This window comes from Anguilla rostrata, chromosome 2 (assembly GCF_018555375.3).
Source record: "Anguilla rostrata isolate EN2019 chromosome 2, ASM1855537v3, whole genome shotgun sequence".
Classification (NCBI taxonomy): Eukaryota; Metazoa; Chordata; class Actinopteri; order Anguilliformes; family Anguillidae; genus Anguilla; species Anguilla rostrata.
In genome coordinates this window covers 34,100,669-34,126,432 of record NC_057934.1, presented here as the reverse complement: position 1 = coordinate 34,126,432, position 25,764 = coordinate 34,100,669, and the positions used below count along the sequence as shown (strand labels likewise).

The window sequence follows — 25,764 nt, the reverse complement described above, 5'->3', positions numbered from 1 at the left end:
AGAGCTGTCCCAGCGTCGCAGGCCCTCCAGTCTGCCACGTCGCTGCGGCGCGGCGTCCAGCTGCGGCTCCGGGGTCGGGTGTCTCTGCGCGTGTCCCCTTCTCAGACTGTCAGACCGGCAGCGACAGCGGAGCCAAAATGGCGGCGCACCGGGGCAGGAGGTTTTCATTTCCCGTAAACCCCCGAGCTTCTCGGCGCGATGATGTAACAGCGCGGAACGCTCGGTTAGGTCAGCTTTTTTTTAAGTTTTTTTCCCGAGCAGTAAATATCGGGGTGTTTACCGGCGCGTAGGCGCGAGGCCGGGGGGTTTGCCGCGCGGTGCCGGGGAATTCCGGGCCTCCGGGGAGGATTTGGGCAGGCGTGGCATCGTCCGTCCGCATCCTCGGATGAACTCCGCACGCCCCCCTTCCGGCGGGGGAGGAGCGCAGCCCGGCGACCGCGCGAAACGGAAGCCGCCCTCTCACCGCGGGACGGAGGGGCACCGTTCGGCTTTCTCAAGGGCAAAGGAAACCCGTTCGAGCTCCGCCTTCCCTCTCCTCGGGCTTCCTGATTGGAGGGTTTCCCTTTCTCTCCGAGCGTCTTGCCTTTTTTAACGCTGCGCCCCAGGCCCGGTTGAATGGGCGGGAGGGTGGGGGGAGGAGGAGGGAGGTGAGCAAGAGGGGTGGCTCGGTGTAAATGTGCTGATGGGGAGTAATGACGGTGTAAGGGGGGGAGGGGGTTGGGTTAGACGCGGGGTTCCGCACGGGCAGGGGGCTGGGCGTTCCCGGCGGGGTTTGCGGCACCTCTTCTCCACGAAGGCGCTACTGGGGGGGGGGGGGGTCGCAGCCCTGTTCCAGCGGAGGGGAGAGGGGGGTGGGGAGTGTGTGGGGGCGGGTTGCTCTAGGTGTTTGGATGTGTAGGCCGCTGAGCAGGCCTCATGCTTCTTACATGTTTCATGTGAATGTGCGTGTGCTTTTTGCTCACCCTTTGTTCTCCCGGGGGAATCTGGAATGGCTCTGCCCACATTTTCTCTGCCCTTCCTGTTCACGCACATTTGAAGTCTTTCTCTCCCTCTCTCTCTCCCTCCCTCTCGCTCTACTTCTCACAGTCTCCCTCCCTCTGTTTCTCTTGCATGCTGTCTCTCGCTCTCTCTCTCTCTCTCTCTCTCTCTGCTCTATTCTCACAGTCCCCTCCCTCTTTTCTCTTGCATGCTGTCTCGCTCTACCCCCCCGTCTCTCTCTCTTCTCTCTCTCTCTCTCTGCCTCTCTTGCTCTACTTCTCACCGTCTCTCGCCCATTTCTCTTGCATGCTCTCGCTCTGCTCCCCTCTCTCTCTCTCTCTCTCTCACGCTCTGTGTGCTGGCTCTCTCTTCAGCTGGGCTGTGCATGGGAGGATCACATGGTCACAGGGGCGGACTGTTTGTTTTCATCACATTAAATTCTTTGTTCTCCAGAGCCAGGCCAGAGCTCCCCTTTGGAGTAACCGAGCAGGCTGAATGAGAGGGAGGGAGGGAGGGAGGGGAGGGAGGGAGGCCTTTTCTCCCGCCCACTTCGCCGTAGCGGTAGTCAGGCGGCGCTCGGCGACGGTATCCGTGGATAAAAGCGCCGCAGCTCCGGCGGCCTGTGAGCGGAGCCCGTCGGCGTTCTGTTTCCCGCTCCATAGCGTCTCGCCGCCTCTCGGCCTCACGTCCTTTGCGAAACTTCGTTCCCTCGCCCGTTTTTCTCCTGCCTGGGTCCGGTGGGTTTTCGGTTCGGTTGTCGCGCGCGGGAGAGACGGGAGAGCGTCGCACCGCCGGCAGCGTTCGGCCGTGGGCGAATCGCGCGGCGCCGCGTTCAGCCAGGCCTGGGAAACGTCGCTGTCGCCGCCGCGGAGTGTGAGGCTCTGCCGTCGCCGCCGCGGAGGTCGGCGGAACGCGCCCGCTGTGCGCGCGGCTCCGAGCGGCAGCGGCTAGCGTCCTCGGGCTCCCGCCCACCAGGCTGCGTCACTGAGCGCGCTCGGTCCTTCACCCCGGCGTCGGCTGAATCAGGTAGCGCCGCGCACATCCCGATGAGTCATGCCCCCCCCATCCCACGTGGCTGCGGGTCGCAACTCCCCCCTCTCGCGTGTCGCCGGTCCGTTTCTCTCCCGTACGGTTGGCGCAGGGGTGGGGGGGGGGCCACCACCCTCAGAGGCCCTCCTGCGAGCCGGGCCGTTGCCATGGCGCTCGTATTGGGTCGGGTTATCGGGCCTCACCTGCAGGAGCCACACGGCCGGGCAGTGCTCAGATTCCCCCCCATCCGCTGTGTGCAAATGCCCATCCCCCCCCCCCCCCACTTCCGGCTACCCTGCTTCAAAGCAGAGGATGCCTCTCAGATCAGGCGCACGTTGCCCTGCGCAGCGTTCTAATTTCCTGCCTGGTCGGAGGTGAGGAAGGCGAGGGCGTTTGCCGCCGGAGGCCTGACGGCGTCTCGGACCTGCGTTCCTATTCCTTCGGGTCCTCCTTTTAAACGGGGTGATTTCGTAACGCGCGGACTTTGTGTGCGCGCAACGCAGTGTCTGTTCAGGTTTGTGTGTGTGCGTGTGCGTTCGAGTTTGTGTCCGAGTGAGCATTTGCGGGCATTTTTTGGATTGTGTCTGTGTGAGTATCTCTGTGTATGTTTAGGTTTGTGTGTGTGCACGTTTAGGTTTGTGGGTATGCGTGTGTGTTTGAGTGAGCATTTGTGGGCATTTTTAGGATAGGTGCGTGTATTAAGGTTTGTGTCTGTGTGAGCGTCTATGTGTGTGTTTAGGTTTGTCTGTGCGTGTGTGTGCATGTGTTTAGGTTTGTGTCTGTGTGTGTGTGTGTGTGTGTGTGTTTAATTTTGTGTGTGTGTGTGTGTGTGTGCGCGTGTTTAGGTTTGTGTGTGTGTGTGTGTGTGTGTGTGTGTTTAATTTTGTGTGTGTGTGTGTGTGTGTGTGTTTGGTTTGTGTGTGTGTGTGTGTGTGTCTGTGCGTCTGAGTGAGTGTCTCTGTGCATAGAGCTGCTGAATGCAGCAGGATTGATGTTTGCACTGAGGACTACAAATCTCTCCGTAGCGCAGTCCGCTCCCTCCGGGTCGTCTGGCCGACTGCGGTATTGCAACATCCCCGCCTGTCCTCCCTCCCTCCCTCCCTCTCTCTGAAATGAAAAGCTCTCTTTTTTTCCCCCCCCTCCACTCCTCCACCACCTCCTGTTTTTTGGTGGAAAATTTTAATTGGAAAAAGACGGGGGAGGGAAAAAACAGAATTTGTTGTAGCCGGAGAGAGAGAGAGACGTGGGCCTCAAAGCAGGAGAGCGGGCCTCTCGTTCCTCCCCCCCCCCCCATCCTCCCTCCGCTGGAGCGTTTGAGAGGGCGCCCTCCGGTGGCAGCGGTTCTGCTGGTCTGAACAGCGTCGGGCCCGTCCCTCCGGTTCCGCACGGGAGGTGAAATGGTAACGGGGGGGGGCGCGTGTCGACCCCGGCCGTGGAAGCAGACGCGTCGCGGCCGAGAGCGTAAGACCAATCCGGAGGCTGCGCGGAGAACAGAGAACAGAGGAGAACGTGCGTGCGTGCGTGCGCGCGCGCGCGCGCGCGCGTTCTCCTGGCGGCCTGGCCGCGTGGTTTTGCGCGGGAGAGTTTGTTTTCCGGAAACCGCGGGCGTTCGGTTTCGCAGAAGCTGTTCCGGGCCGCCGAGCGCAGGCGCACCCGGTCTGTCAGAGGTCAGCTGCAGCCCCAAGAACACAAACCGTGAGCCCTCTCTCTCGGCCCGGCCCCCGCTAAATACAGACGCTAATCGAAGGCGGTGTAGATCGAGGGTGATGGGTTTTGTTTCGGCTCGGACGTCGCTCCCTGCGCCCGCACGCCATTGTAATTCCAGCCTCGGCAAGCTCAGGCGACTCTCAGGCGGCACGCTGAGATCCACAGCGCGGCCCTGGGTGTGTGAAGCCGTGGGAGGGCCGCGGGCGGAGCCCCGTTAGCCAAGGACTGGTTCCGCCGCTGGGGTCGAAGGAAAGCTCGCCTCGGTTCGGCCCCGGCCTCGGCCTTGCTCTGGGGGACCTCGGCACGACCGGAAGACAAGCTCTTCCCTTCCGTTACTCCAGACCTCGCCGCACGTCTCGGTACATCTGCGCTTTTATTCTGGCCCAGGGCTGAGACGCACGGGGGCTTTTCTCTGCATTACCTCATCATTTAACCAGCGTTGGATTCTTCAGAGGAAATGACGTCATCGGGGATTGGCTGTTTTTGAGCTCCGTTATCTCGATACATCGACAGCTTGTCCGTTCTTGTTTCTCTGTCACGTGGTTTCTCGGATTAATTGAACGGTGAACACCTGCTGGGAACGATAAGAACTTAAGGACTCGATTGCTGTGTTACAGCAGTGTGAAGTTTTAGTCATGTACTCCAGCTGAAAGTGCGGTCCGTGTCGACAAGCAGCTCTTGTAGTTCATTAAACTGGTGGGAGTGTTACTGCATAATATACACTTTTAATTTCACAATATCTGGAAGAAGAGGTCCTGCTTACTGAATGTTACAGCAATAAATGCAAAAGGTTTCCTCTAATTCAGAGGATCTAGTAGATATCTGACAACTGCATTTGAAATAAAATTCTGGTTTCTTTGCTGTGGAGATGATAACTAAGGATTTTTATTTTTTATTTTACTTTAATTTATCAAACCGACCTGCTGAAATATAAATGGTGTATGTTTAGTCACAGTTGTGTGAACGTGAATAGGGTATAGGCCTGGATGTGGTATGTCACTGTCAGTGCGACCTATGAAAATGAATGTTGCCTGTGTGTTTGGACTTTTTTGATTAATCGTATAAATACAGGCGCTAAGCCTGTTGTATAGCTTCCGTGTGATCACGCGATTCGTTTTTTGTCAATCGCATGGAAGGTGCAAGGCCTTGCTGCTGATTGGCTGTCTTATCAACACCCAGTAGATATCGGCGGTGATGCTTTTTTTCAGAGGCATTTCACATGACTGCTGAAGTTTGGATGTTTGTTACCGCATTGGGTATGATTAAAGAAAAAAAGACAAAAGCCAATGTGCTGGATACAGCAATTATGTTACGCTTTGGTTAATGTATGTGCGTTAGGTCTTTGGATCGATGTGTGTATGTGCGTTAGGTCTTTGAATCGATGTGTGTATGTGCGTTAGGTCTTTGGATCGATGTGTGTATGTGCGTTAGGTCTTTGTATTGATGTGTGTATGTGCGTTAGGTCTTTGTATTGATGTGTGTATGTGCGTTAGGTCTTTGGATCGATGTGTGTATGTGCGTTAGGTCTTTGGATCGATGTGTGTATGTGCGTTAGGTCTTTGAATCGATGTGTGTATGTGCGTTAGGTCTTTGAATCGATGTGTGTATGTGCGTTAGGTCTTTGTATTGATGTGTGTATGTGCGTTAGGTCTTTGGATCGATGTGTGTATGTGCGTTAGGTCTTTGGATCGATGTGTGTATGTGCGTTAGGTCTTTGGATCGATGTGTGTATGTGCGTTAGGTCTTTGTATTGATGTGTGTATGTGCGTTAGGTCTTTGTATTGATGTGTGTATGTGCGTTAGGTCTTTGGATCGATGTGTGTATGTGCGTTAGGTCTTTGGATCGATGTGTGTATGTGCTTTAGGTCTTTGGATCGATGTGTGTATGTGCTTTAGGTCTTTGGATCGATGTGTGTATGTGCTTTAGGTCTTTGGATCGATGTGTGTATGTGCGTTAGGTCTTTGGATCGATGTGTGTATGTGCGTTAGGTCTTTGGATCGATGTGTGTATGTGCGTTAGGTCTTTGGATCGATGTGTGTATGTGCGTTAGGTCTTTGGATCGATGTGTGTATGTGCGTTAGGTCTTTGTATTGATGTGTGATGTGCGTTAGGTCTTTGATGATGTGTGTATGTGCTTAGGTCTTTGGATCGATGTGTGTATGTGCTTTAGGTCTTTCGGTCAATGTGTGTGTTTTAGGTCTTTGGATCGATGTGTGTATGTGCTTTAGGTCTTTGGATCGATGTGTGTGTGCTTTAGGTCTTTGGATCGATGTGTGTATGTGCGTTAGGTCTTTGGATCTGTGTGTGTATGTGCTTTAGGTCTTTGGATCGATGTGTGTATGTGCGTTAGGTCTTTGGATCTGTGTGTGTATGTGGGTTAGGTCTTTGGATCGATGTGTGTATGTGCTGTAGGTCTTTGGATCGATGTGTGTATGTGCTGTAGGTCTTTGGATCGATGTGTGTATGTGCTGTAGGTCTTTGGATCGATGTGTGTATGTGCTTCAGGTCTTTGGTTCGATGTATGTGCTTTAGGTCTTTGGATCGATGTGTGTATGTGCTTCAGGTCTTTGGATCGATGTGTGTATGTGCTTTTGGTCTGGGTTAACGTATTTATGTACAGGTGCTCTAATCCAGGTCCTTTCACACTTTGGCACACGTTTTGGAGTGCAAACTTATTACAAGAGTGCAACAGCAGTGTCCTAGTGAGATTTGTACATTCAACCTTCAGGTGAAAGTTTATTTTTAATCACTGCCACAGGGGTTAGTTGTAAGTCACTGGTTGGTCACTACTGTGGTGTCCTTGTGCACCAAGGCGCTTGATCCAAAGCAAGCTCTACCTTTTTTACAATAAAGTCAGTCTGATTTGAAACAGGGATCACACTTACGGCAATGTTATCGTGTTTAAAATATTCTCCCCAGTAGCCATGTTGAACGACAGCATTTTGCACAGTTCCTGCATCCGGCAGGAATACGCTCTTTAAAAACTGCCCATGTCTCGGTTTAGCATTCATCACAGTCGCAGAACTCGGCTCAGTGATGTTCTTTCTCTGAAGTGGCTCTCGCCGGCTTTTATAGAGCTGCGTGTTGGTATCGGAGGGGGCTGCGCCTCCGGGCTCTGCTGAGGGGAGCGAGCGTGTGGCCGCTAGCCAGCAGCGAAGGCAGAGAGGCTGCCTGAGAGCGGGCCGGCTTAGGGCTGAGAGCGGACGTGCAGTGAGCCGGCCGTGTGTTAAGAGACGCGCGTGTCTGAGCACTCACACACACACACACACACACACACACACACACGCATGGACACACACACACACACACACATGCATGGACACACACACACACACACACATGCATGGACACACACACACACACACACACACACACACACACAATCACTCGCATAGACAAGCACACACACTTACACACACACACAAAAACACAGCATAGACACACACACACACAATCACTCGCATAGACACTCACACACAAAAACACACGCATAGACACGCACACACAAAAACACACGCATAGACATGCGCGCATGCACACACACACACAAAAGTCACGCACACACACACACAAAAACATACGCACACACACACACACAAACCCACGCGCACACGCAGACACACACACACACACACAAACCCACTCACACACAAACCCACGCACACTCAGTGGGCAGTGGCTGACTTCTCCCCGTTTTTTTTTTGTCTTTCGCAGATGGAGGAGAGCGGAGGGCCGCTACGCCCTGGAAAGGGCCTCCATCGTCAGCCACTGGAACTGGCTCCAGGCCCACATCTCAGACCTGGAGTACCGCATCCGGCAGCAGACCGACATCTACCGCCAGATCCGCACCAACAAGGTCAGCATCCGGGCGGAGGGGGCCGGGGAGGGGGGCGGGGGGGATAGGGCTCCAAAACTCCATCTCTGCCCCTCTGAAGCAATCCGGCTCCTCAAGACCTCTGGGTCCTCCTGAACATGATACCATGCCACCCCTCAGCCGGAGACCTTAGATCTGATTCTGGATTTCATGACCACTTCTGCTCCTAATCGTTTATTTAGCCCAGTCATATTTAGAGAATGATACTTTTAGCTACAATTCCTGACGCGTTCGTGAATTACTGCTGTAGGCTGTTCCTGCGTTCTGACATGAACCATCTTATCGTGGTCTAATCTATGGTTAAACCAGCCTAAGTCTGTTCAGCTGATTGACTCATTTGGCTGGTGTAATTGGTGCCCATTAAAAACCTACACGCACACCACCTGGCCTACACGAGTGGAGTTGCCCTCTTTTGCCCTAGGTCCTCTCCCTTGTCACAGTACGGTCGCCTCAGTCATTTCGGCCAATCGGTTCGTTCAGTTTGTGTGTGTGTGTGTGTGTGTGGGGTGGGGGGTTGACAAATAGTTTAAGCTCTTCCACCAAGGGCCAGAACACAGCACGCTGAGCCTCACCTAAACTGCTCCCCCCCCCTCCGCCCCATGGCGAAAATGAATGGATTAGCTCTTGAACAGCGGTGTCCTTCCGGTAAAAGGACTGACCGTCTACTGACCGTCTACTTGTCTCTCACTCACCCCCCCCGCAGGGTTCCTTAGAGCTGGGGGACTCGGCCCCGTGCGAAGCGCCGGCGGAGGAGGCGCCGGAGGTGAAGGCGGAGGCCGCGGCCTGCCAGGGGACGCAGGTAAAGGGGCGCCCACCTCCGCGGGCATCTGAGGATCCAGCGTTTGAGGGCCCTGACCCGGGCCAGGGGCCAGCTCAGTCTAAAGCTGACTAAAGCTGGGGAAATGTGCCTCCCTTTTCCCCCATTGCCGCCCTGAAAGTTTAAATGACAGGGCCCTTCCCTGCGCCATCCTATCAGTGTGTAGATGTGGTAGGTAATGTGGCTTTATGACAGTGGGACAGGAAAATTAGCCTTACCCTGCTGTGCTTTGTTTTAGGGTTGTTTTTTTTTTTAGAGGAGATAAGTTTCCAGAAATGCTCATGGAAATACTCAGCAAAGGCCTCCCACAGTGTGTAACTTGTACCAGTTCACCATTCTTTTCCCAAACCAAAAAAATACAGGGGAAAAAATGTCCTGCTGTTAGTTGGCGCTTTTACGCGGGGGAGCATAGCCGACCCTGAGGACATAGGCCTGCACCGGGCTCCGTAGCGTAGCCTTACTCCTTTAGCAGTGAAGCCGAAAGACGGAGTTTTGAAGGTAGCAGCTTCCCGAGGAGGCCCATGCTAAACCCCCAACCCCCCTTGCTTTTTTGGGGGGGGGGGAGCTGTAGATAAACCTCCTGGCCCCTTGCCCAGCCCAGATAGGTTGAGAAAGGATCAGACGCCCCCTTCAGGCTGTGGAGGGTGGGGGGGGGCCTTTTTTACGCGCCGTTTCCTGACGTGCCGCCGTGGGGGACCGACGGGGGGAGAGAGAGGCGGGGTCTGACAAGGTGGGCGCGTCTCTCTTCCAGGACGGCAGTTCCGAGGGGGCGGAGCACGCCGCGTCGCCCCGCAGCCCCGGCGCCGAGGCGGGACTCTGGAAGGCCAGCGGCCCCGGCCGGCCCGTCAACGGGATGATCAGCAGGTGCGTACGGCCGCGGGCGCGCGCGGCTCACGCTCTCCGCACAGCCGCTGGCGCGAGGGCCTCTCTCACCTCTGAACGGAGTGTGCTGATGATGTCACTCACCGCCATCCTGACCTCAGATGCTCACCCTGTGCTGTTCATATGCTGGTGCTTACATAACAGATAATCCTCCTTTCCTGGATTTAGGTTGTTGATGCTGTTGTTAATTCAGCCTTTATTTCAGTCTTTGCGTAACACCTTTTGTGCATGTTTGCATTACAAAGTGCTTCATAAGCGTAAGACAAGTATATCAGTGAAGCAGTGAAGTATAGAAATCAGTGTTGGTAAAAATTAAAGTATAATAAACGTATTGTTTTTCATATTCTCGTGCGTTTATATTTTCCTGTTGGAGTGCAGTTTCCCTGTGCTTTGCACTGTGTGTTGAATGTGCGGAGGTGTGTTGCCCGCTTGCCGAATCTCACCGCGAGCGACGCCGTTTCCCCCCCACACCCCCCCCTCCCCCCAGCCTCCGCCCCGGCCCGCCCGACCGCGCCTCGTCCCAGAGCCCCGGCCCGGGGGAGCAGGCGGGGCAAAAGAAGCAGCGCCTGGCCCAGCCCCTCCCCTCGCCCCCCTCCGACGGCACCTGCGTGGCCGCCCGCACGCGCCCCGTCCTCGGCTGCAGGAAGCGGAGGCTCGTCCGGCCCGCCGCCGTCGCCAGCCTCGGCCGCAAGGTGAGCCCGGAGCGCCCGCGACGCCGCCTTCTCGTCCTTTCCGCGCGGCTCTCCGTTTCCGCCGCTTCGGCCTCGAAGATAAACGGGCCCAGAAGCAGCGCTTTGCAGTCTTTTGCAGTGCTGACCACCGGCGGAATGGCATGATCCACGCAGGCCCGCACTGTAACACAGTTACTTCTCCGAAGGGGGACTGCTCGGTCGCAGGAAGACTGTGTGGCACACTGAACGTGCAGGAAGTAATCAATCGAAACACCCACATAGGGGTGGGATGATAATAAGTGTAACTATATATCTTGGTAAAATAAAAAACATTAGCGCTTATTTAATAGTCGTAAGTCATTACCGAAATAAAGGGCTGTGACGCCCTTTAGTTGATCAAACGCCTATAAAATTGAAAAAGAGTAACAACTGGCTGTGGACACGGGGAGATCTTCTCGCTCTCTGACACTTAGTTGGCGCGGCGACATAAAGGATGTTTTCATTGTGCCATAATGGAATGCGGAGGTCATTCCTCACTGCAGTGGGAAGTAACATTACCTGAAAAAATGGCAGTGTTATTTATTTATTTATTTTTTTAAATAAGTAGCTATATATATATATATATATGTATGTATATATATATATATATATATATATATATTCAAGAGCAGCCCAAAATGTTTAAATTTACTTCAGTAAGCTGCATGTCATTTTGTTGGGGAAAGTTAACTTACGAATTCAGTTATTATTGCCAAAATGTTTTTACGTGTGTTTAACGATGGCACTTTTTAGCAGAAGATGAATTAGGCATGAATTTGGCGTGGATTGGTCATTGAATTGAATTAGCTGCTCCGACTCAAAGTCCACTTTGCCCCGACTCCACTTCAATGCTGCCGACAGCGGAGCGAGCGGGGGCTGTCCCAGAGTTCCTCGTCTGCCTTAACCTCTGGACAGGTTACGGGTAGATTCGGAGTTAAGGACAGAAAGCAGTGCTCAGATTAAATAAAATGCTCTGTGCGTTTCAGTGTACATTGATGTCTGTATTCTTCCTGAAAGGCAGTGTAGCATTCCACTCAAGTAGGAACATACTCATTCAAAACTTAAATGACAGTGGTCCTGTAACTCCAGACGTGTAGCAGCAGTTAGAGTTAGGGCTCTGTTGCCCAGGAACACGAGTAATGTGAGATCATTACTTTTTTTTATTGCTTTACTTGATTACAATCATTACTTTGAAAAAGGATGTGTGTTTTATCCAGAGCACATAACCAGTTACTCTGCAGAGTGCATTCCCCTCAGCCAACAATGCGGATGCTGGTAGTTTTGCCGTCGTAGTTCAGACTGCTAAAAAGGGACGCGTACAGGTGACGTCATTGGCTGACGCGCGACCCCGGCTCCGCCTCCTCCGCAGGTCCAGAGGATCCCGGGGCCCCGCTGCGGCTGCGACGTCAACCCCCAGTGCGCCACGTGCGCCGGCCGCCCAGCCCCCGGCGCCGAGCTCCCGTACGAGCAGCCCCTCCTGGAGCGGCTGTCCCAGCTGGACCCCAGCGTGCACCCCATCCTCTCCTTCCCCGACGGTGAGCGCCCCGCCGCGGAACGTTCCGGGCCTCTGGCCGAGCTTCTCCGCCGAAACGGAGGGAGAGCTGCCGCCTGCGGCTGGAACGCCGCCTTTTATTTCATTTTCATTTATTCGTTTGTTTTAAACCGTTTCAATTTGGGAGGACTGAGTTCACTTAAGCAACATTACAAGACGGTATATGGGGTATATGGGGCAAACTAGCTAAGCTGAAAAGCTAGACGCCCTCCAACATGAAGCCAGAAAACAACATAGTGCCGATATCGTCCTAGAGTTGTTTTTCTCGACTGGATTGGCGATTTCAGCGGGTACACCTAACTGTTGAAACTTAAAGGCGTGGCTGACTAGCTGGCTCACTCTCCTTAAGAGTAAATCTAACTCGATTGCATCAAAAAGCTGTGGTCGTTCTGACAAGGCAATAAGGAATTTGTGCTAGGGCCAATAATGCATCTCTGATGCTGTCGTGCCGGTGCCGCGCCATCACAGCTGCCGGGCTAGCCGGCCGCCCTGCGTGCTCCTCCCGTCCACCAGCCGATCACGCAGAGCCAGCTGATCACGCAGAGCCAGCTGATCACGCAGAGCCAGCGTGATCCGTCACGGACTGATCACGAAGCCAGGAGCCATGTCCTAACTCCCCGTCCGTTTCTATGGCGACACGCTTCAGCGCTAGGACGGTTTTTGGTCCGGTTTGTTTGCGTCAGTGGCGATTTTTACTTTCGCAAAACGAGTACGTGCTTTGTGAGCTGTGCTGAAAATGAAATTGGTACGTATGGGAGGAGTATCTTTCCATAAAGTTTGGACGACAATGATTTTTAGAGTACCGTCAGTTCCTAAAAAGAGAACATATGTCCTCAAAACTGAACTGAGTATGTTGTCACCAAACAAGAGGCCAAGAAAGGGCTCGTTGGAGCTTTTCTAACAGTGTGAAAATGGTTCCCCCTGGTGGTTTGGGTGAAAATTTCAGTTTTAATCTGTGGAGCCCCTCCCGTTTCTGGCGCTAGCATCATGGGAGTCTCCGGGAGCTCTGATGTAGTAGATCCTGACCCCCCCCCCCCCCCCCCCTCCATGGTTGTCCCCCTCTCTCTGCTCCAGACGTGTCCATGGGCCTGCACTTCCAGCGGGCGATGAAGTCGCACTGGCACGGCAAGCCCCCGGAGAAGACCAAGCCCCTGAAGAAGCTGTCGCTCAAGCACAAGCTGTCGCTCGGCGGCCGCCCGCACGACCCCTGCTCCCCGTCCTCCTCCTCCAAAGACAAACACAAGCTCGCCAACTCGCTCCTCCCCGGGCTCAGTGAGTAACCCCCCCCCCGGCTCCCGCGCTCCCCGCGAACTAACGCCAGCGCACGCTGCCGTGCACGTGCGCTCCCACGTGCGCTCTCGGTCTCTGCCGCGCGCGCCAGAGCTCTCTCTCTCTCTCTCTCTCTCTCGTGCTCGTTTGGAGAGGCCGTTGTTCTTACACGAACGGTCTGCGCGTAATTTCTTCTAGGACCGGGTCATTTGGAAAATGTTCAGTGTTTGGGGCCATCTGTGGAGTAGGCGTTGTCTGGCAGGGAGGGTGCTGTCGTCCCGCTTGCATGTAATCTGAGCGCACCTAACCCTAATGCTCGCGTAGAGGCATCTTCGTTAGGCCTGGTCATTTAAAATGTTTTCCAGTCATTTTGGCCTTTTCTGTTCTGGTTGCGGCGCTTGTGGGAGGGGGAGCCGCTTGGCGCCCAGGCGCTTCCTAATGAACTGGTCACACTGTAAAACCTCAGCAGTGGAGTGCACCCCCTCCTCCCCTTTAGAACCAGTTTTTCCCCAGTCATGGGTTTGGTGTTCATAGACCGTTGGAGGGATTGACATGAGGAAGGTGGTAACTTCCCTTTCTTACCCTCTCACTCCCTACCATCCCCTCTTCTCTCTCTCTCCTTCTCCCTCTCTCTCTACCTCTCCTCTCTCTCTCTCTCTCTCTCTGCTCTCTCTCTCTCTCTCTCTTCTCCTCTCTCTCCTGTCTCTCTCCTCTCCTCTCTCTCCTTCTCTCTCTCTCTCCCTCTCCCCCTCTCCCTCTCTCTCCCGCGCAGGACTCTCGCACCACAAGATGAGGCCGGAGAAGCTGCACCGGGGGCACCTGGAGGGCCGCTCGCTCTGCAAGGGGGAGCAGCGGGGCCAGGGCCTCCCCCCGGGGGCCTACGACAGGGGCCACGGCCGCAAGAGGCCCCGCGAGCACTACCCGGAGAGGACGGACGGTGAGCGCCGGCTAACGTCTGCTAGCCAAAAACGTCCATGAGCTCATAGTGTGTTATAGTATGTATATATAGTATATATGTTATATATATAGTGTTTGTTGTACGTCGCTCTGGATAAGAGCGTCTGCCAAATGGCTGTAATGTAATGGTATACCATTTACCCTGGCTCAGTCTGGTGCTTCGGCTAAATTGCTAAAAATTGAGCCAGGGTAATTTACTTATTTAGCAGTATACCGTAGCGTTTGGTTTGGCCCATAGTATGTTTTTTTATATAAGGACACAGAGGTTGTCTTCAGCTGTCATTCACGAACTGAAGGAGTTCAGCCATCTTGGCAGGTCATGTAAATCAGTTGGGCTAGTTGTGTGATTATGAGCACCAGCGGGCATTAGACCCAGAGCGCCGTACCTCCACCCCCCTTCCCCGTCCCTGCTCCGTCAAGGCCCGCCTCTCCCGCCGTGACCCGTCAAAATCGTCTTAACGCCCGCCCTCTCCCGTCTGTCCTCCCCCCCCCCCCCCCTTTGCGCAGCCAACCCCAAGCTGTGCGTGGACGCGGGCGGCCCCTGCTCGCCGCTGACGGGCCTGCACACGCCCTCCCACAGCCCCCTGGTGCGGCAGCTCTCCACCTCCTCCGAGGGCTCCACGCCCGTGGGGCCCGGCAGCCAGAGCGCCACCAGCACGCCGGTAAGCGGCCGCCGAAAAACCCGCCCGTCCCGCCTCCCTACCGCCGCCGCCGCCGCCGCGCACGCGTCTGCCGCAGGACGCCCCGTCTGGGGGGGTTCTGTGTCGCGTTCGGGGTCTGCGTCGGTCGTTGAAACGAACCGCCCAAAGATGATTTTATCCAATTTCAATTTCCAATTTAAGTTGCTTTATCGACATGAAATACAAACGTACTTATCGCCAAAGCATACATATATAATATGTAAAATAGTAATAATATTAAAACAATCATGGTAAATGTAACAATATATACAAATAACAGCATATACAATAACAGCGACAGAAGTAAATCAATAAATATGTACAATGTTTATATGGGGTTTGGGTGGTCACTCGCCGGTTATCCGCCGTTACCCTCTGTGGCTTTTAATGTGCCGTGTTCTGAGAACGCGCGCCTTGCCGGGAGTTTTGCGGCTCGCGCTGTGTGTTTAACCGCGCCCGCTGGCTCGCGTGTTACTGAACGTAAGCCGTGAGCGTTTGACAGCAGGGGGCGACGTAAGCGCAGCGTACGCTCTCTCTCCCCGTGATGTCGGCGGAGGTCTCGTCTGTCTTTAAGCGCTGTGAACGCGCGACTCCCAAACCTCACGCTGAACGTGTGAAGGCGGGTGGCTCGTTGCTGTGCGACTTGGCTTTTTGCATTTTTACCAAAGTCTCGGTTGATGTGGTTCACTCCCGTGATGAGGTGACCCAAATTTACGACACAAGGAGTTTTCTGGGCCACTTCAAACTTCTGTGGCATCGATGCTTGTGTAACAGACTATGTTTCCATCACTGGAGTTACAGGACGACTGTAAATATCAGTCATGAATGACTGTGTTCCTACTTCGTGCGGCTTAAGTCCAGTTCCCGTCCACAGACGCAAGCATCGGGTTTTTGCGCCTAGCTAGTCAGAGTTGGGCGAGCGTGACCAATGGTTTCTGACGGCGGTGTGCCCCCCCCCCCCCCCCCCTTCCCCCCACAGCAGCCCATACGGAGGCGAAGAGGAGAGAGCTCCTTCGACATCAACAACATCGTCATCCCCATGTCGGTGGCCGCCACCACCCGCGTCGAGAAGCTGCAGTACAAAGAGATCCTGACGCCGAGGTAAGGGGCCCCCCGGCGCCCAATCAGAGTCCAGAATCAGGCCGTGACGCGTACGCCCCGCGCTCTGGGGCTGCACTGAGGCGGCACGCCCTCGTCCAGGATCCTCACTCACGATCACTGATCCAGCCCATTAAACCATATCCACTGAAATAGTCATCTAGGGCCTACACTAAGTGACTGAATACACATGAATTGTAACACTACTGGTTTTGCCCACACTAAGTGACTACACTAGGGCCTACACTAAGTGACTGAATACACATGAATTGTAACACTACTGGTTTTGCCCACACTAAGTGACTACACTAGGGCCTACACTAAGTGACAGAATACACATGAATTGTAACACTACTGGTTTTGCCCACACTAAGTGACTACACTAGGGCCTACACTAAGTGACAGAATACACATGAATTGTAACACTACTGGTTTTGCCCACTGCAGGAAAAGATTAATTTTTTATTTTGAAATTGTTAGTTAGTTGTCATGTGTAAGAGAGGTCTGGAGGGTGTCTCCTCCTCCCTGTGCTAGTTAGGGTTAGTCAAAACGGTAACGGTCCTGACCATCTTACCCACCGGTTGATTTCATCTTCACGTCTCCTTGGTTTCGTTTTCAGTTGGCGGGAAGTGGACATTTTCGCGAAGCCGATTGCCGAGGAGGATGAAAATGTTGAGGTATGGAGCTTATGTCTTTGCCCCTGCTCGGGAGGGATTTGATCAGGCTTTGAGCTTTATGCAGAGCAGATGATGTTGCAGATTTAAGTTTTAAAAGCAGGGGGGGGGATTAATGGGCTCAGAGTGGCTGGGTTTCGCTTGTGTAATGATTCTGAGGCTCCGCCGCGCCGTTTGTAGGACAGTGGCTCGCGCGGCTGAAGCACCATCGACGTTGAGCGATAATAACGATCGGCGTTTTTGCACTTCCGTTTAAGCTGTGACCCACGTGCAGCTTTTAGTGACTTTGCATTCTCTTCTGTGTGTGTGTACGTTGGTGCATGTGTTGTGTGCCTGTGTGCGTGTGTGTTTTTGTGTCTGTGTGTGTCTCGCGTTTGTTTGATTGTGTGTGTTTGTGCACGTTTGTGTGTGTGCCTGTGTGTGTTTTCGTGTCTGTGTGTGTCTTTGCTTGTTTGTTTGTGTGTGTTTGTGCGTGCGTGTTTGTGTCTCTTCGTGTTTGTTTGTTTGTGCGTGTCTCTGCGTGTTTGTTTGTGTGTGTGTGTGTTTGTGCGCGCAGATCGAGGATCTGACGGACACCGCCTTCACTCAGCTGCACTTGCCGTGCGAGGAGCAGGAGCGCTCGCGGTGGACCTGGATGGCCAGCGCTCCCGCCAAGAGGAGGGGCAGCAGGTAGGACCCCTTCAGCACACCCCTCACGCGTGCAGCTTGGGCCGTAAGAGAAAGAGAAACCCCCTGTAGCTTTGAGATCAAGATTTTTTTAAAAAGCAAAGGCCAAGCATGAAACGACTGACCGCCTTGTGGGATTTCCTCCGGCCCTTTGAAGCAGGTCCCATAGCGTGCCGTGTTCGTAATGTCCTGTATTTGGGAAGCGGGCGCGAGCGGCGCCCCCTCCCCCCCACCCCGCCAGCGCTTCCGCTTCACGCCTCTTCCCGGTGCCCCCTTCCCCGTGCAGGTCGTACAAGTCCCTGGACGGGCGCACGACGCCCCTGCTGGGCGGCACCACCCCGTCCACGCCCCAGCCGGCGTCGCCGGACGCGCCGCACTTCCACACGCTGCAGGACTACGGCCCCGTGCCCTCGCCCCGGAGCCCCGCCAGCCCCGACCGGCCCCCCGCCACCCCCCGGGCCTGCAGCGAGGACACGCGCTGCTCCACGCCCGACTTCACCGCCGAGGAGCTGGTAAGCGCCGGGCGGCCGCCCCGGGTCTCCGTGCGTCGCGCTAACCTCGCGCCGCGGTAGCTTAGCGGCCGCCCCTGTCATCGACAGAGGCGACCGATCTCGGAAACGCAACTGCGTGACATCACCGAGGCACGGAAGGTCTGTTTGTAACCTGTAAGTGTAAAGTTAACCACAGCAATTAGTACTGTAAGCAAAAGCAAATGTGAACACACTGCTCACCTGTCTTCATGTAGTGATACATAACGTTAGCCCAATGGAAGTTTAAAAAGAAAGGATAGGTAGGTCTAACTCAACCCGGAAGATGTATAAACTACAGGACTCAAGTGTGCATATTAGCATTAGTAGCCAGTTTTGTTGTGCAACCCTAGCAAGTGGCTGCTAGTGTCTCACGGCTGGCGTGCGGGATTCAGAACTCTCGTGAAATGTCGCTCAGAGTGAAACGCGCCTGAGCCGTTAGCCGTGGGCGTGTCGGGCTCTCGGTCACGTGACGCGCAGCTCGGGTGCTCACGTGCCGCCCCTCTCTCTCTCCCCGTTACGGGTTCCCCAGACGGTGCAGCCGTGGGAGCGCAGGGACTTCCCGCTGGAGGAGGACCCCGCCCTGGAGCCCGCCGCGGAGCAGGGCAGCCCCGAGGGGGAGGGGCCTGGCCGGGGCGCCCGCCGCGCCTCCGGGAGCAGGGCTGCCCCCGGCTGCAGGACCGAGTCGGAGAGCGGGCCCGCCTCGCCGCTGCCCCCCGCCAGCGCCCAGCAATGAGCAGCGCAGGAGGAGAGGACACTTACCCCCCAAACCCCCCCCCAAACACCTACTGGCATTAAAAAAAGATTTAAAGCTACAACAAAAAAAATTATATATTAAAAGGATTCCTGTTGTTTGATATTCAAACATCAGCCAAATTTTTTCACAGTTTTTAGTGAACATTACTGAATATAGAAAAGCTGTTTTTAAAATTGTTTTTGTCACATGAAAAGCAGACGTGTAAAAAGAGAAAGAAAGAAAAAAAAAAGAAAAAAAATTAACTGAAAAACATTGCAGACCATTTACAGAAGCAGGCTGAAGGCTGAACAGTGACAGACGCATCTCAGTGTCATTTCTAATGTTGGGTGCACACTCACAGGGAACTATGTAGCAGACCTCTCGGGCGGGGCTTGTCGACGGGGGGGCGTTTTCTAGATTATTTCATGTCCTTGATGCCATGCGAGTTTAAGAGTGGGGCCCACGTTAAAAACGGCGGGCCCCTCGCATCTTTCCTTCGCCCCGTGGCGAGTGCATTCTGCAATGTTGTTTCCTTTTTAAGAGAACACGCCTAAAAGTTGTGTATATCATGTAGCTGTTCCACATCCTTTTCACTTACCCCGAGCACTTGCTTTTCAGAGGTTTATATGTTTTTTTTTGGTTGTTGGTGGGTTAATAGCTGGGGAGAGCTATCCCTGTGCCCATTTAGGCTAAATGGCTAAATTCTTGGTACATCAGCAGTAATATTACTAGTCAACATTATGCAGTGTTCTGCTTGGCCGGTAACCCACTCGTATTCTCTGAAATGTGTTGGTCAGTGGAGTCGCTGTTCCTGCCGGCCCTGTATAATCTGCTGACATGTGCATACTCCCATGTCTTCATCAGTGAGAGAGGAGGGGGAGGGGGAGGGGGCGCACCGTGGTGGTAACGGGGGTGAGTCGCGGCCACCGTCTAGCACTTCTCTGCAACGCAGGCACGTCGCTACGGAAGCACCGCCTGTCGAAATTAAGGACACGCAAACGAATCACTGGCCAAAGCGAAGGAAACTCGCAGGGGTGGAGCGGAAGCGGCACCTCCGTTACGTTTCCCTCCCTTTCCTTCTCTCTGAGGCGTAGCAGGCAGCTCATTGCGGGTATATATCCCGGGTGGAGAAGCTCTGCTTGTCGGGAGTTTCCGGCTGGACGACGGCAGGACGCAGCCACGCGATTGGTCAGTGCTAGGCTTAAAGATTCACCGTCGCGCTGAGGTGGCTCATATAAGATGCGCAAATGTTCTTTGTGACACGATCGCTTTTTTGTCACGATGGCTGTGTGGAGGTGTTTGTGACCAGAACCTTAGAAAAACCAGGGGTGTTCTCTTTAAAAGGAAGCCAACATTTCACAAGTAGCAGCTGGCTATTTACTGACGGGCACGTAGACCTCAGGTTTCAGAGTTTTAAGGGAAATTTTCCGACGCTCAGACTATTCCTCAACTCCAGCTGCTCTGGTGGTAACCATTTATTGTGATCTTTCCGATTGCAAGACTACTTTGCTGCGTAATTCTTTTCTTTTTGTCACCCTACATTGTGTTAATGTCATTGATTAGCAGATTTATTGAATTTGAAGTACTATTTCCATCAAATTGCAAATTGCTATGCAATCTGGATTGTTAAATACACATATATATGTACATATATATGTCATAAATATATATCGTATATTACACACTCGTACATATATACATATATATGTATATATGTGAAATATAAACATATATAAAATCCATAGGTTATATTTTATGCCTCAGTTGTGATTTTCATTAAATCCTGTATCACTGTATTCTGTTTTTGTAGTTACACAAGACAGGTTTCAATGTACCAGTTTAATTGTTGCAGCAGTTAACAGAATCAATCGCGGAATTGTTTTGTATATAGTACCATTAAAACCCATTCATGTTAAACTTTGGGAGAGATCTTGAACTTATTTGCTTGTTAGTTGGTTGGACAACCTACAAACTATAAACTTGAAATGTGAAAATCAGAACATTTAGCTTTTCTGATCAGTGAATGTACTGTGGATGTGCTTCAATGGTTGGGGAAAAAGACAAAAAAGAATAACAGCCATTTAATACAGACTTTATTTCCAAATTCACATTTACAGCAACATATATCAGTGTAAACCAGTTAATAAAACGCACAAAAACGATATGGACGATCACAATTGCGAAGCTAGAGTTTAGAACTGCAAAGAAATAAAAGAAAATGGCAGAAACAGAAGATTTAAAAGGCCGTAAGATCAAAACTGCAACACCTTTTCAAACCTACCCATCAAGGCCGGAGCTAAAGAATAATGTACAACATTGAAAAGCCTCACGGAACCAACTCTTTCCACACCAGTTTATTCTTTTTTTTATTTATTTTTTTTTAAGCAAGTGTTCAGACTGAAACATTACCCTGTCCTTGACCAAATCGCAATAAAGAAAACCATGCTTTATTCCAGTCATACTGTATGTGTTCCAGTAATGCACAGTATATAGACATAACACACGTTTCCATTCCTTTAATTCAGAATTGAGGTCTATTGGTGAGCAAAACAAGATTACATGCAGAGGAATTTGTTGCATGCTGAAAATGTCTAGATTTAAGCCTCTCTCTACCTGTGTTGATGAAATATTTCCTTGGCAATAGTTTTAACAAGATGCCAAACAAATACACACACATATATTTTGGATAATTCTATATACACCACCTATAAACCTTGTTTCCACCGAGAAAAGGGTTGCTATTTGGGTTCACTCCCTTCGATCGCTACCTACATGGATATCCTAATAAAGTAGCAATAATAGGATATACAATGAAAGTACTAGGGAAATACAAGGAGTAACATATACTGCAAACTCTAAGTGCATGCAAGGAGCATAGCTAATGAAGACTGGCCCAAAGAGTGTAGGAGTTCGCCATTGGTGTAAGAGGAGATTCCCTCTTAATGTTCCCCCCCTTAGACATGCTCAAAAAATGCCGTAGAACCGGATTTTCCAGGAAATGGTATGGAAAGAGTTTCCTAAGTTCCTGTGTTACTAATCGTCACTTGCTTTGATCAGACCTGAACCCGGCACTTTCGTCACCGAGTCAGAAGAGCCTGCTCAAAACGTGTCCTATCTCCTTGGGCAACGATGTTGTTAGAAGTGTGATGGCAGCAAATATGGAATAATGTCGTCTCCAGTCGACGGTCCAGCAGAACATAGGTCTACAATGATTTGAGTACAGATCTGTCAATCAAGTTAGGTGCTCCCTGTCTCAGGATTGGACTGAATGTTGCGTTTGTGAAAACGTTTCAATCCATTCAGCACTCAGGTTTGGCAGTTACACATTAGTTCAAATCAAACGGCAATCACTGACTGATACTGTTTATTTACGTGTTAGGATTTTTTTTAGCTAAGTATGCAACACACATTTCTTCATTTTCACATTTTACAGTTTAGTATTTTTTAAGAGATCTATTTCAGACTGTTGTCTGTTGGTGGTTCTGATTTTGCAGCAGGCCGGTCAATTTTATCAAAATTGTGAAGACTCGCCACTCTCAAAACCTAACTAAGCAGAAAAACTATTTACAGATGTGTGCTGGAATTTAAAAAAAGAATTACGACTGCCAGCGGGCACATTAAAAAACATTTTCATACCAGATACATCTCACTTCCACAAATACACAATTAGAGAATGGTGCGCAACACAGGCTGGGTAATACGCGTGTAGTGTTTCGTATTTTTTATTTTTTTCCTAGCTATATCCTTCCATTACAAGCAGTGTGCTGAGGTGTTCACAGCAATTAAAGCGTAGGGAAAGGGGGAGGCATGGTCACACGCTGCATTGTCTTTTGCTGTGCATGCAGGGAAGGTAATGGGAGATTATTAAACTTGTAGGATTATGGGTAATGGAAATCGATATACTATGACGACTACTTCGCATCACTTGTATTTTCAGAAATCGTCGTCACATTTTTTGCTACTTCCAAAATGAGAGCGCTCTTCATAAGTCCCCTGCCTGTAGCAGATACCCTGTAACACTGATGTGGTTTCATGTACTGTGCGAGTCTCTACCATCCTGCACATCCTCACAGCAGTTGTTGTGCTGACCAGAAAATTTAGTTAAAGGGACTTCTTAAGAGAAACTCCTGCCTTTAAAACCGCAAATTTGAAATTAAGGTCTTAATGTGAAAGACAAAATGGTAAATCTAAAAACGATATTTTGTGTATTCACCATATTCGTCCACAGGTCGCAGTCTCATGTGGGAGGAATGAGAATTTGAATCTCATAAAAATTAAATATTTAAAATATGTTGTCACTGAAGGTAAGCCCGCGAAAAACGAATGTTCTAACATTGAACATAACAGACTGTCCCCTTTTCCATTTGATTAAGTCGCTTGAATAGGCTGAATGTTATTCGGGACTTTTTATCGAATCCCTGGACATATAACTCCATTTGTCTGGAATAGCATATTCTGCTGTGTGCATCCCTCAGGATAGTTTCCGCACACTGCTTTTCTAGAAAATGACGCATCAAGAGCCAACGAGTTAGACAGGCACTGTTTCCATGGATTAAAAGCACAGTATACATTATAACACCTAGATTCTGACCCTTCTGTCAACACCCCCAATGAACTATGTCTCTCCACTGCCAGTTGAATTCAAAAGCATTAGACCACAGTAATTGATGTGCAATCGCCTGTGTCCTGTTGAACGTAGCATGAACAAACCTCCTGTCTAGTCTTGGAATTATACACAAAAAATATGGAAAATATTCATTGATATGGTCTAAAGTTGGTTTTAAATGTGAAGACTGAAACTAACACCAGATTTTTTGTCTATCCAAGGACTGTTTATATTATACATTGTGCCAATTGTTTAAAAAGTGATATCTGCTCAATAATGACAAGGGTGTAAAAGCATTGCACGAACAACCACGATGGCTTGGCCAACCATCCACACAAAAGTTTTCTAGGTATGCACATGAGCCAGGACTTGGACGGAAAAATATGTATGACAAACGCATTCCCAGAATTCCAGTAATTCTGGAATTCTGCGGCAGGTAAAGAATACGTGGCAACAGGGGTAGCCTATGACGCAAAAGAGACATGAACTAAACCTGCTAGTAAAATGTTCCAAGTAGTGCATAAGCACACCTTCCTCCCAATTCGCAGTAAGTCAGTAAGCCAGTTTATTTGATATTTTCACACGTTACACCTCTGTCGAAATGGCATTTACCATTTTCCATTCTATAATTCTTCTCAAAACGGTGGTAGCTACAATACCACAAACTGCGCTTTAAACAATCAAGCTGAACTGGAAAACCCAAGTGCTCTTAAGAAATAGTGCCAGTAGCCTAGATGTCAACCCATTTAGTATTGAAAGTAAAAATTAATGTTTAACGCGTACGTTAAATTTATTCTGCAATTGAGACGTTGACTGGCCTGTGTTTTTTCGACTTGGCATTTAGAGCACCGAAATGACTCGAATCATTTCCACCGAGGTAGGATACTAGCATTTAATCGTTTTCGACAATGCAGAATGTTAAAAGTTTCTCAAAAGTGCCTGGTGTTCATAGATACTTTGCACAGGACGAAACGCCTTTTAAATGTCATTATCACGAGGGGTTACGAAACAACGACAACGATAAAATAAGGCTCAAAACCACTATGTGAATGCCGCTACTCTGTCAGGTAGGCTATGTTAGTAGTCTACATACAACCAATGACACTGTAAAAGATTTACAAGCACAATGCGTCCTAAAAGTTCCAACTACATTTCTTTGTTAATTTGTGATTTTCAAAATTTGTATTTCATTTTAATCTGGCTCTAATCGTTATGCCCCAAAACTGATCAGCAATAGGATGGCAAAAGGCGAACTGCTTTCCTAACAAAGTCAGAAAATCCTGCAAGACTTTTTTTTAAAGGAAGGAGGAAAGACAAGGTGACTTTTCTCTCTTTTTTTATCATGACTGTGTTTGTTCCCTGTGAAGAAATTCTGTCGGGAACAGGGAATCACAAACCCTGCTGAACGAGGGAGGCAGAGACCTGGTCGGCTAGTGTGGAGAGTTGCGGCGTATCCGTCATGTTGAGGCTGCCAGAAGAGGACACGTTGCTGAGACGCCGTGGCGAGCCATCCGTGGAAATGTTTGGGGACACGGAGACAATCTCCGCTCCGTGGTCAGTACGGGCCTTTGCCTGTTCGCGGAAACTCAGCTTGTGCGTTTCAATCTGTTGACGAAGGTGAGAAACGTAAGTGACATGGAATAAAAAATAGGTTGTTAATGCAGCTTATATATATATATTGGCGTTTCCTGTTCCAGAATTGAGCTTCTTGGTTATACTAATTGACAGCTGAGCTGCATTTGAAATCTTATGTGAGTGTCTGTGATTATGGGCAATATTACTGAAAACAATAAGAAACATTGCATTTTGCCCATGCGCAAATGTTGGTTGTTTTGATTGTTGTCTGCTTATAGGCCCTAAAACATGGAATCATTTAAAGAGTTTAATCTCTTAAGAACACATTTCCTTAGACTTGAGTGCATTGTATTTTAAATATACTGTAAGGAACTATCTCAAAGGTGGTGAACTCAGAAGTGTGACGGCACCCTCTTGTGGTAAAATATATCCCTAACGTTTTTACCAACAAGATATAAACACCAGGCAATCCCTCAAGAAAAGTATTTGTTATAGCCTACATGGGTAAAACAGTAATGTTTGCTATGAACTTGTATGCTCTTTTTTTTCGGAGGGGACATGTTTAAGAGATGTTATTAGAAACTGACGACACATAATTATAGCATCATCGTGTCAGAAACAATACCACATCTGACTTCATCATATATTCCCTTGAATGTTGCATGGGCAGCTTGTTGAATGAGAGCAGCATTCCCCAAATTTTGTTCAGCACAATAGAAACCAAGATCAAAGTGCTTTTGCAACAGGGAGCACTCACAACAACAGGAAAAACATATTAAAGAGGTGCGTGTTTAACTCTCTAATTATTGGATGTGAATACAAAGGCTATTTCATGTCCTTTTTCATTTAATTTCGATATAAGTATATTGATTGCTGTTGATTACTTTAAGTTACATGTATGTATTTGGTATGGCTGCCTATATTTATCATTTAATTTGCATCATTAGTTAAGAACAGTGTATTATTTGTTTTATTGGAATAAATTATACATTTGATATGCAGTTGGTATTATGACGTTATCATTGTTTATTATCCCAGGATTTTTCTCCCAGGCCCATTCTAAGAGTTACGATTTTGTTTAGAGGAATTGTTGAAAAGATTACTTCAAACTAGGATTAGGGGGTTCATCCCACTTTTAAGACAATGTTACAAACGATAAACGCTGCGGATTTGCTGGAGCTGGGATTCAAACTCCCATGTCCCGAATAATTTTTTTACTACTTAAAACCATCACTTGCCAGGCTCCTACTGGAGGCAGAAATTTAAGCGTGTTTTGACAGACTAGCCTCTGTAGCAAGGAAGCAACAGAACTATAAGCAATGTTTACAAAAACAATATGATATAGCAAAATGCCTTGCAATACTTGTCTAAAACAATATCTAGCAAGCACTTCTAGCAACATGCCAGTAAATTAGTTTGCCACCAG

General features: G+C 50.3%; 2 protein-coding genes across 3 annotated transcripts in view; one reads left to right on the top strand and one right to left on the bottom strand.

Moving 5' to 3' along the window:
• The window catches only part of kansl1a (KAT8 regulatory NSL complex subunit 1a), a 62,029-nt gene extending 41,955 nt beyond the window's left edge, over positions 1-20,074 (top strand). The window contains exons 3-15 of one of the 2 annotated variants that reach the window (XM_064321764.1): positions 7,430-7,571; positions 8,293-8,388; positions 9,158-9,270; positions 9,776-9,980; positions 11,368-11,533; positions 12,625-12,822; positions 13,592-13,756; positions 14,284-14,438; positions 15,439-15,557; positions 16,174-16,231; positions 16,785-16,897; positions 17,181-17,406; positions 17,954-20,074. In XM_064321764.1, the coding sequence (XP_064177834.1) occupies positions 7,430-7,571; positions 8,293-8,388; positions 9,158-9,270; positions 9,776-9,980; positions 11,368-11,533; positions 12,625-12,822; positions 13,592-13,756; positions 14,284-14,438; positions 15,439-15,557; positions 16,174-16,231; positions 16,785-16,897; positions 17,181-17,406; positions 17,954-18,157 (1,960 nt within the window). In that variant the 3' untranslated portion in view covers positions 18,158-20,074. Of the gene's footprint in view, positions 1-7,429; positions 7,572-8,292; positions 8,389-9,157; positions 9,271-9,775; positions 9,981-11,367; positions 11,534-12,624; positions 12,823-13,591; positions 13,757-14,283; positions 14,439-15,435; positions 15,558-16,173; positions 16,232-16,784; positions 16,898-17,180; positions 17,407-17,953 lie in introns of both variants that reach the window. The other variant, XM_064321763.1, reaches the window with a different exon arrangement.
• A 159-nt stretch (positions 20,075-20,233) lies between these two features.
• The window catches only part of mapta (microtubule-associated protein tau a), a 44,841-nt gene continuing 39,310 nt past the window's right edge, over positions 20,234-25,764 (bottom strand). The window contains exon 16 of the mRNA XM_064321765.1: positions 20,234-24,368. Coding sequence (XP_064177835.1) covers positions 24,153-24,368 — 216 coding nt within the window. The 3' untranslated portion in view covers positions 20,234-24,152. The remainder of the gene's footprint in view (positions 24,369-25,764) is intronic.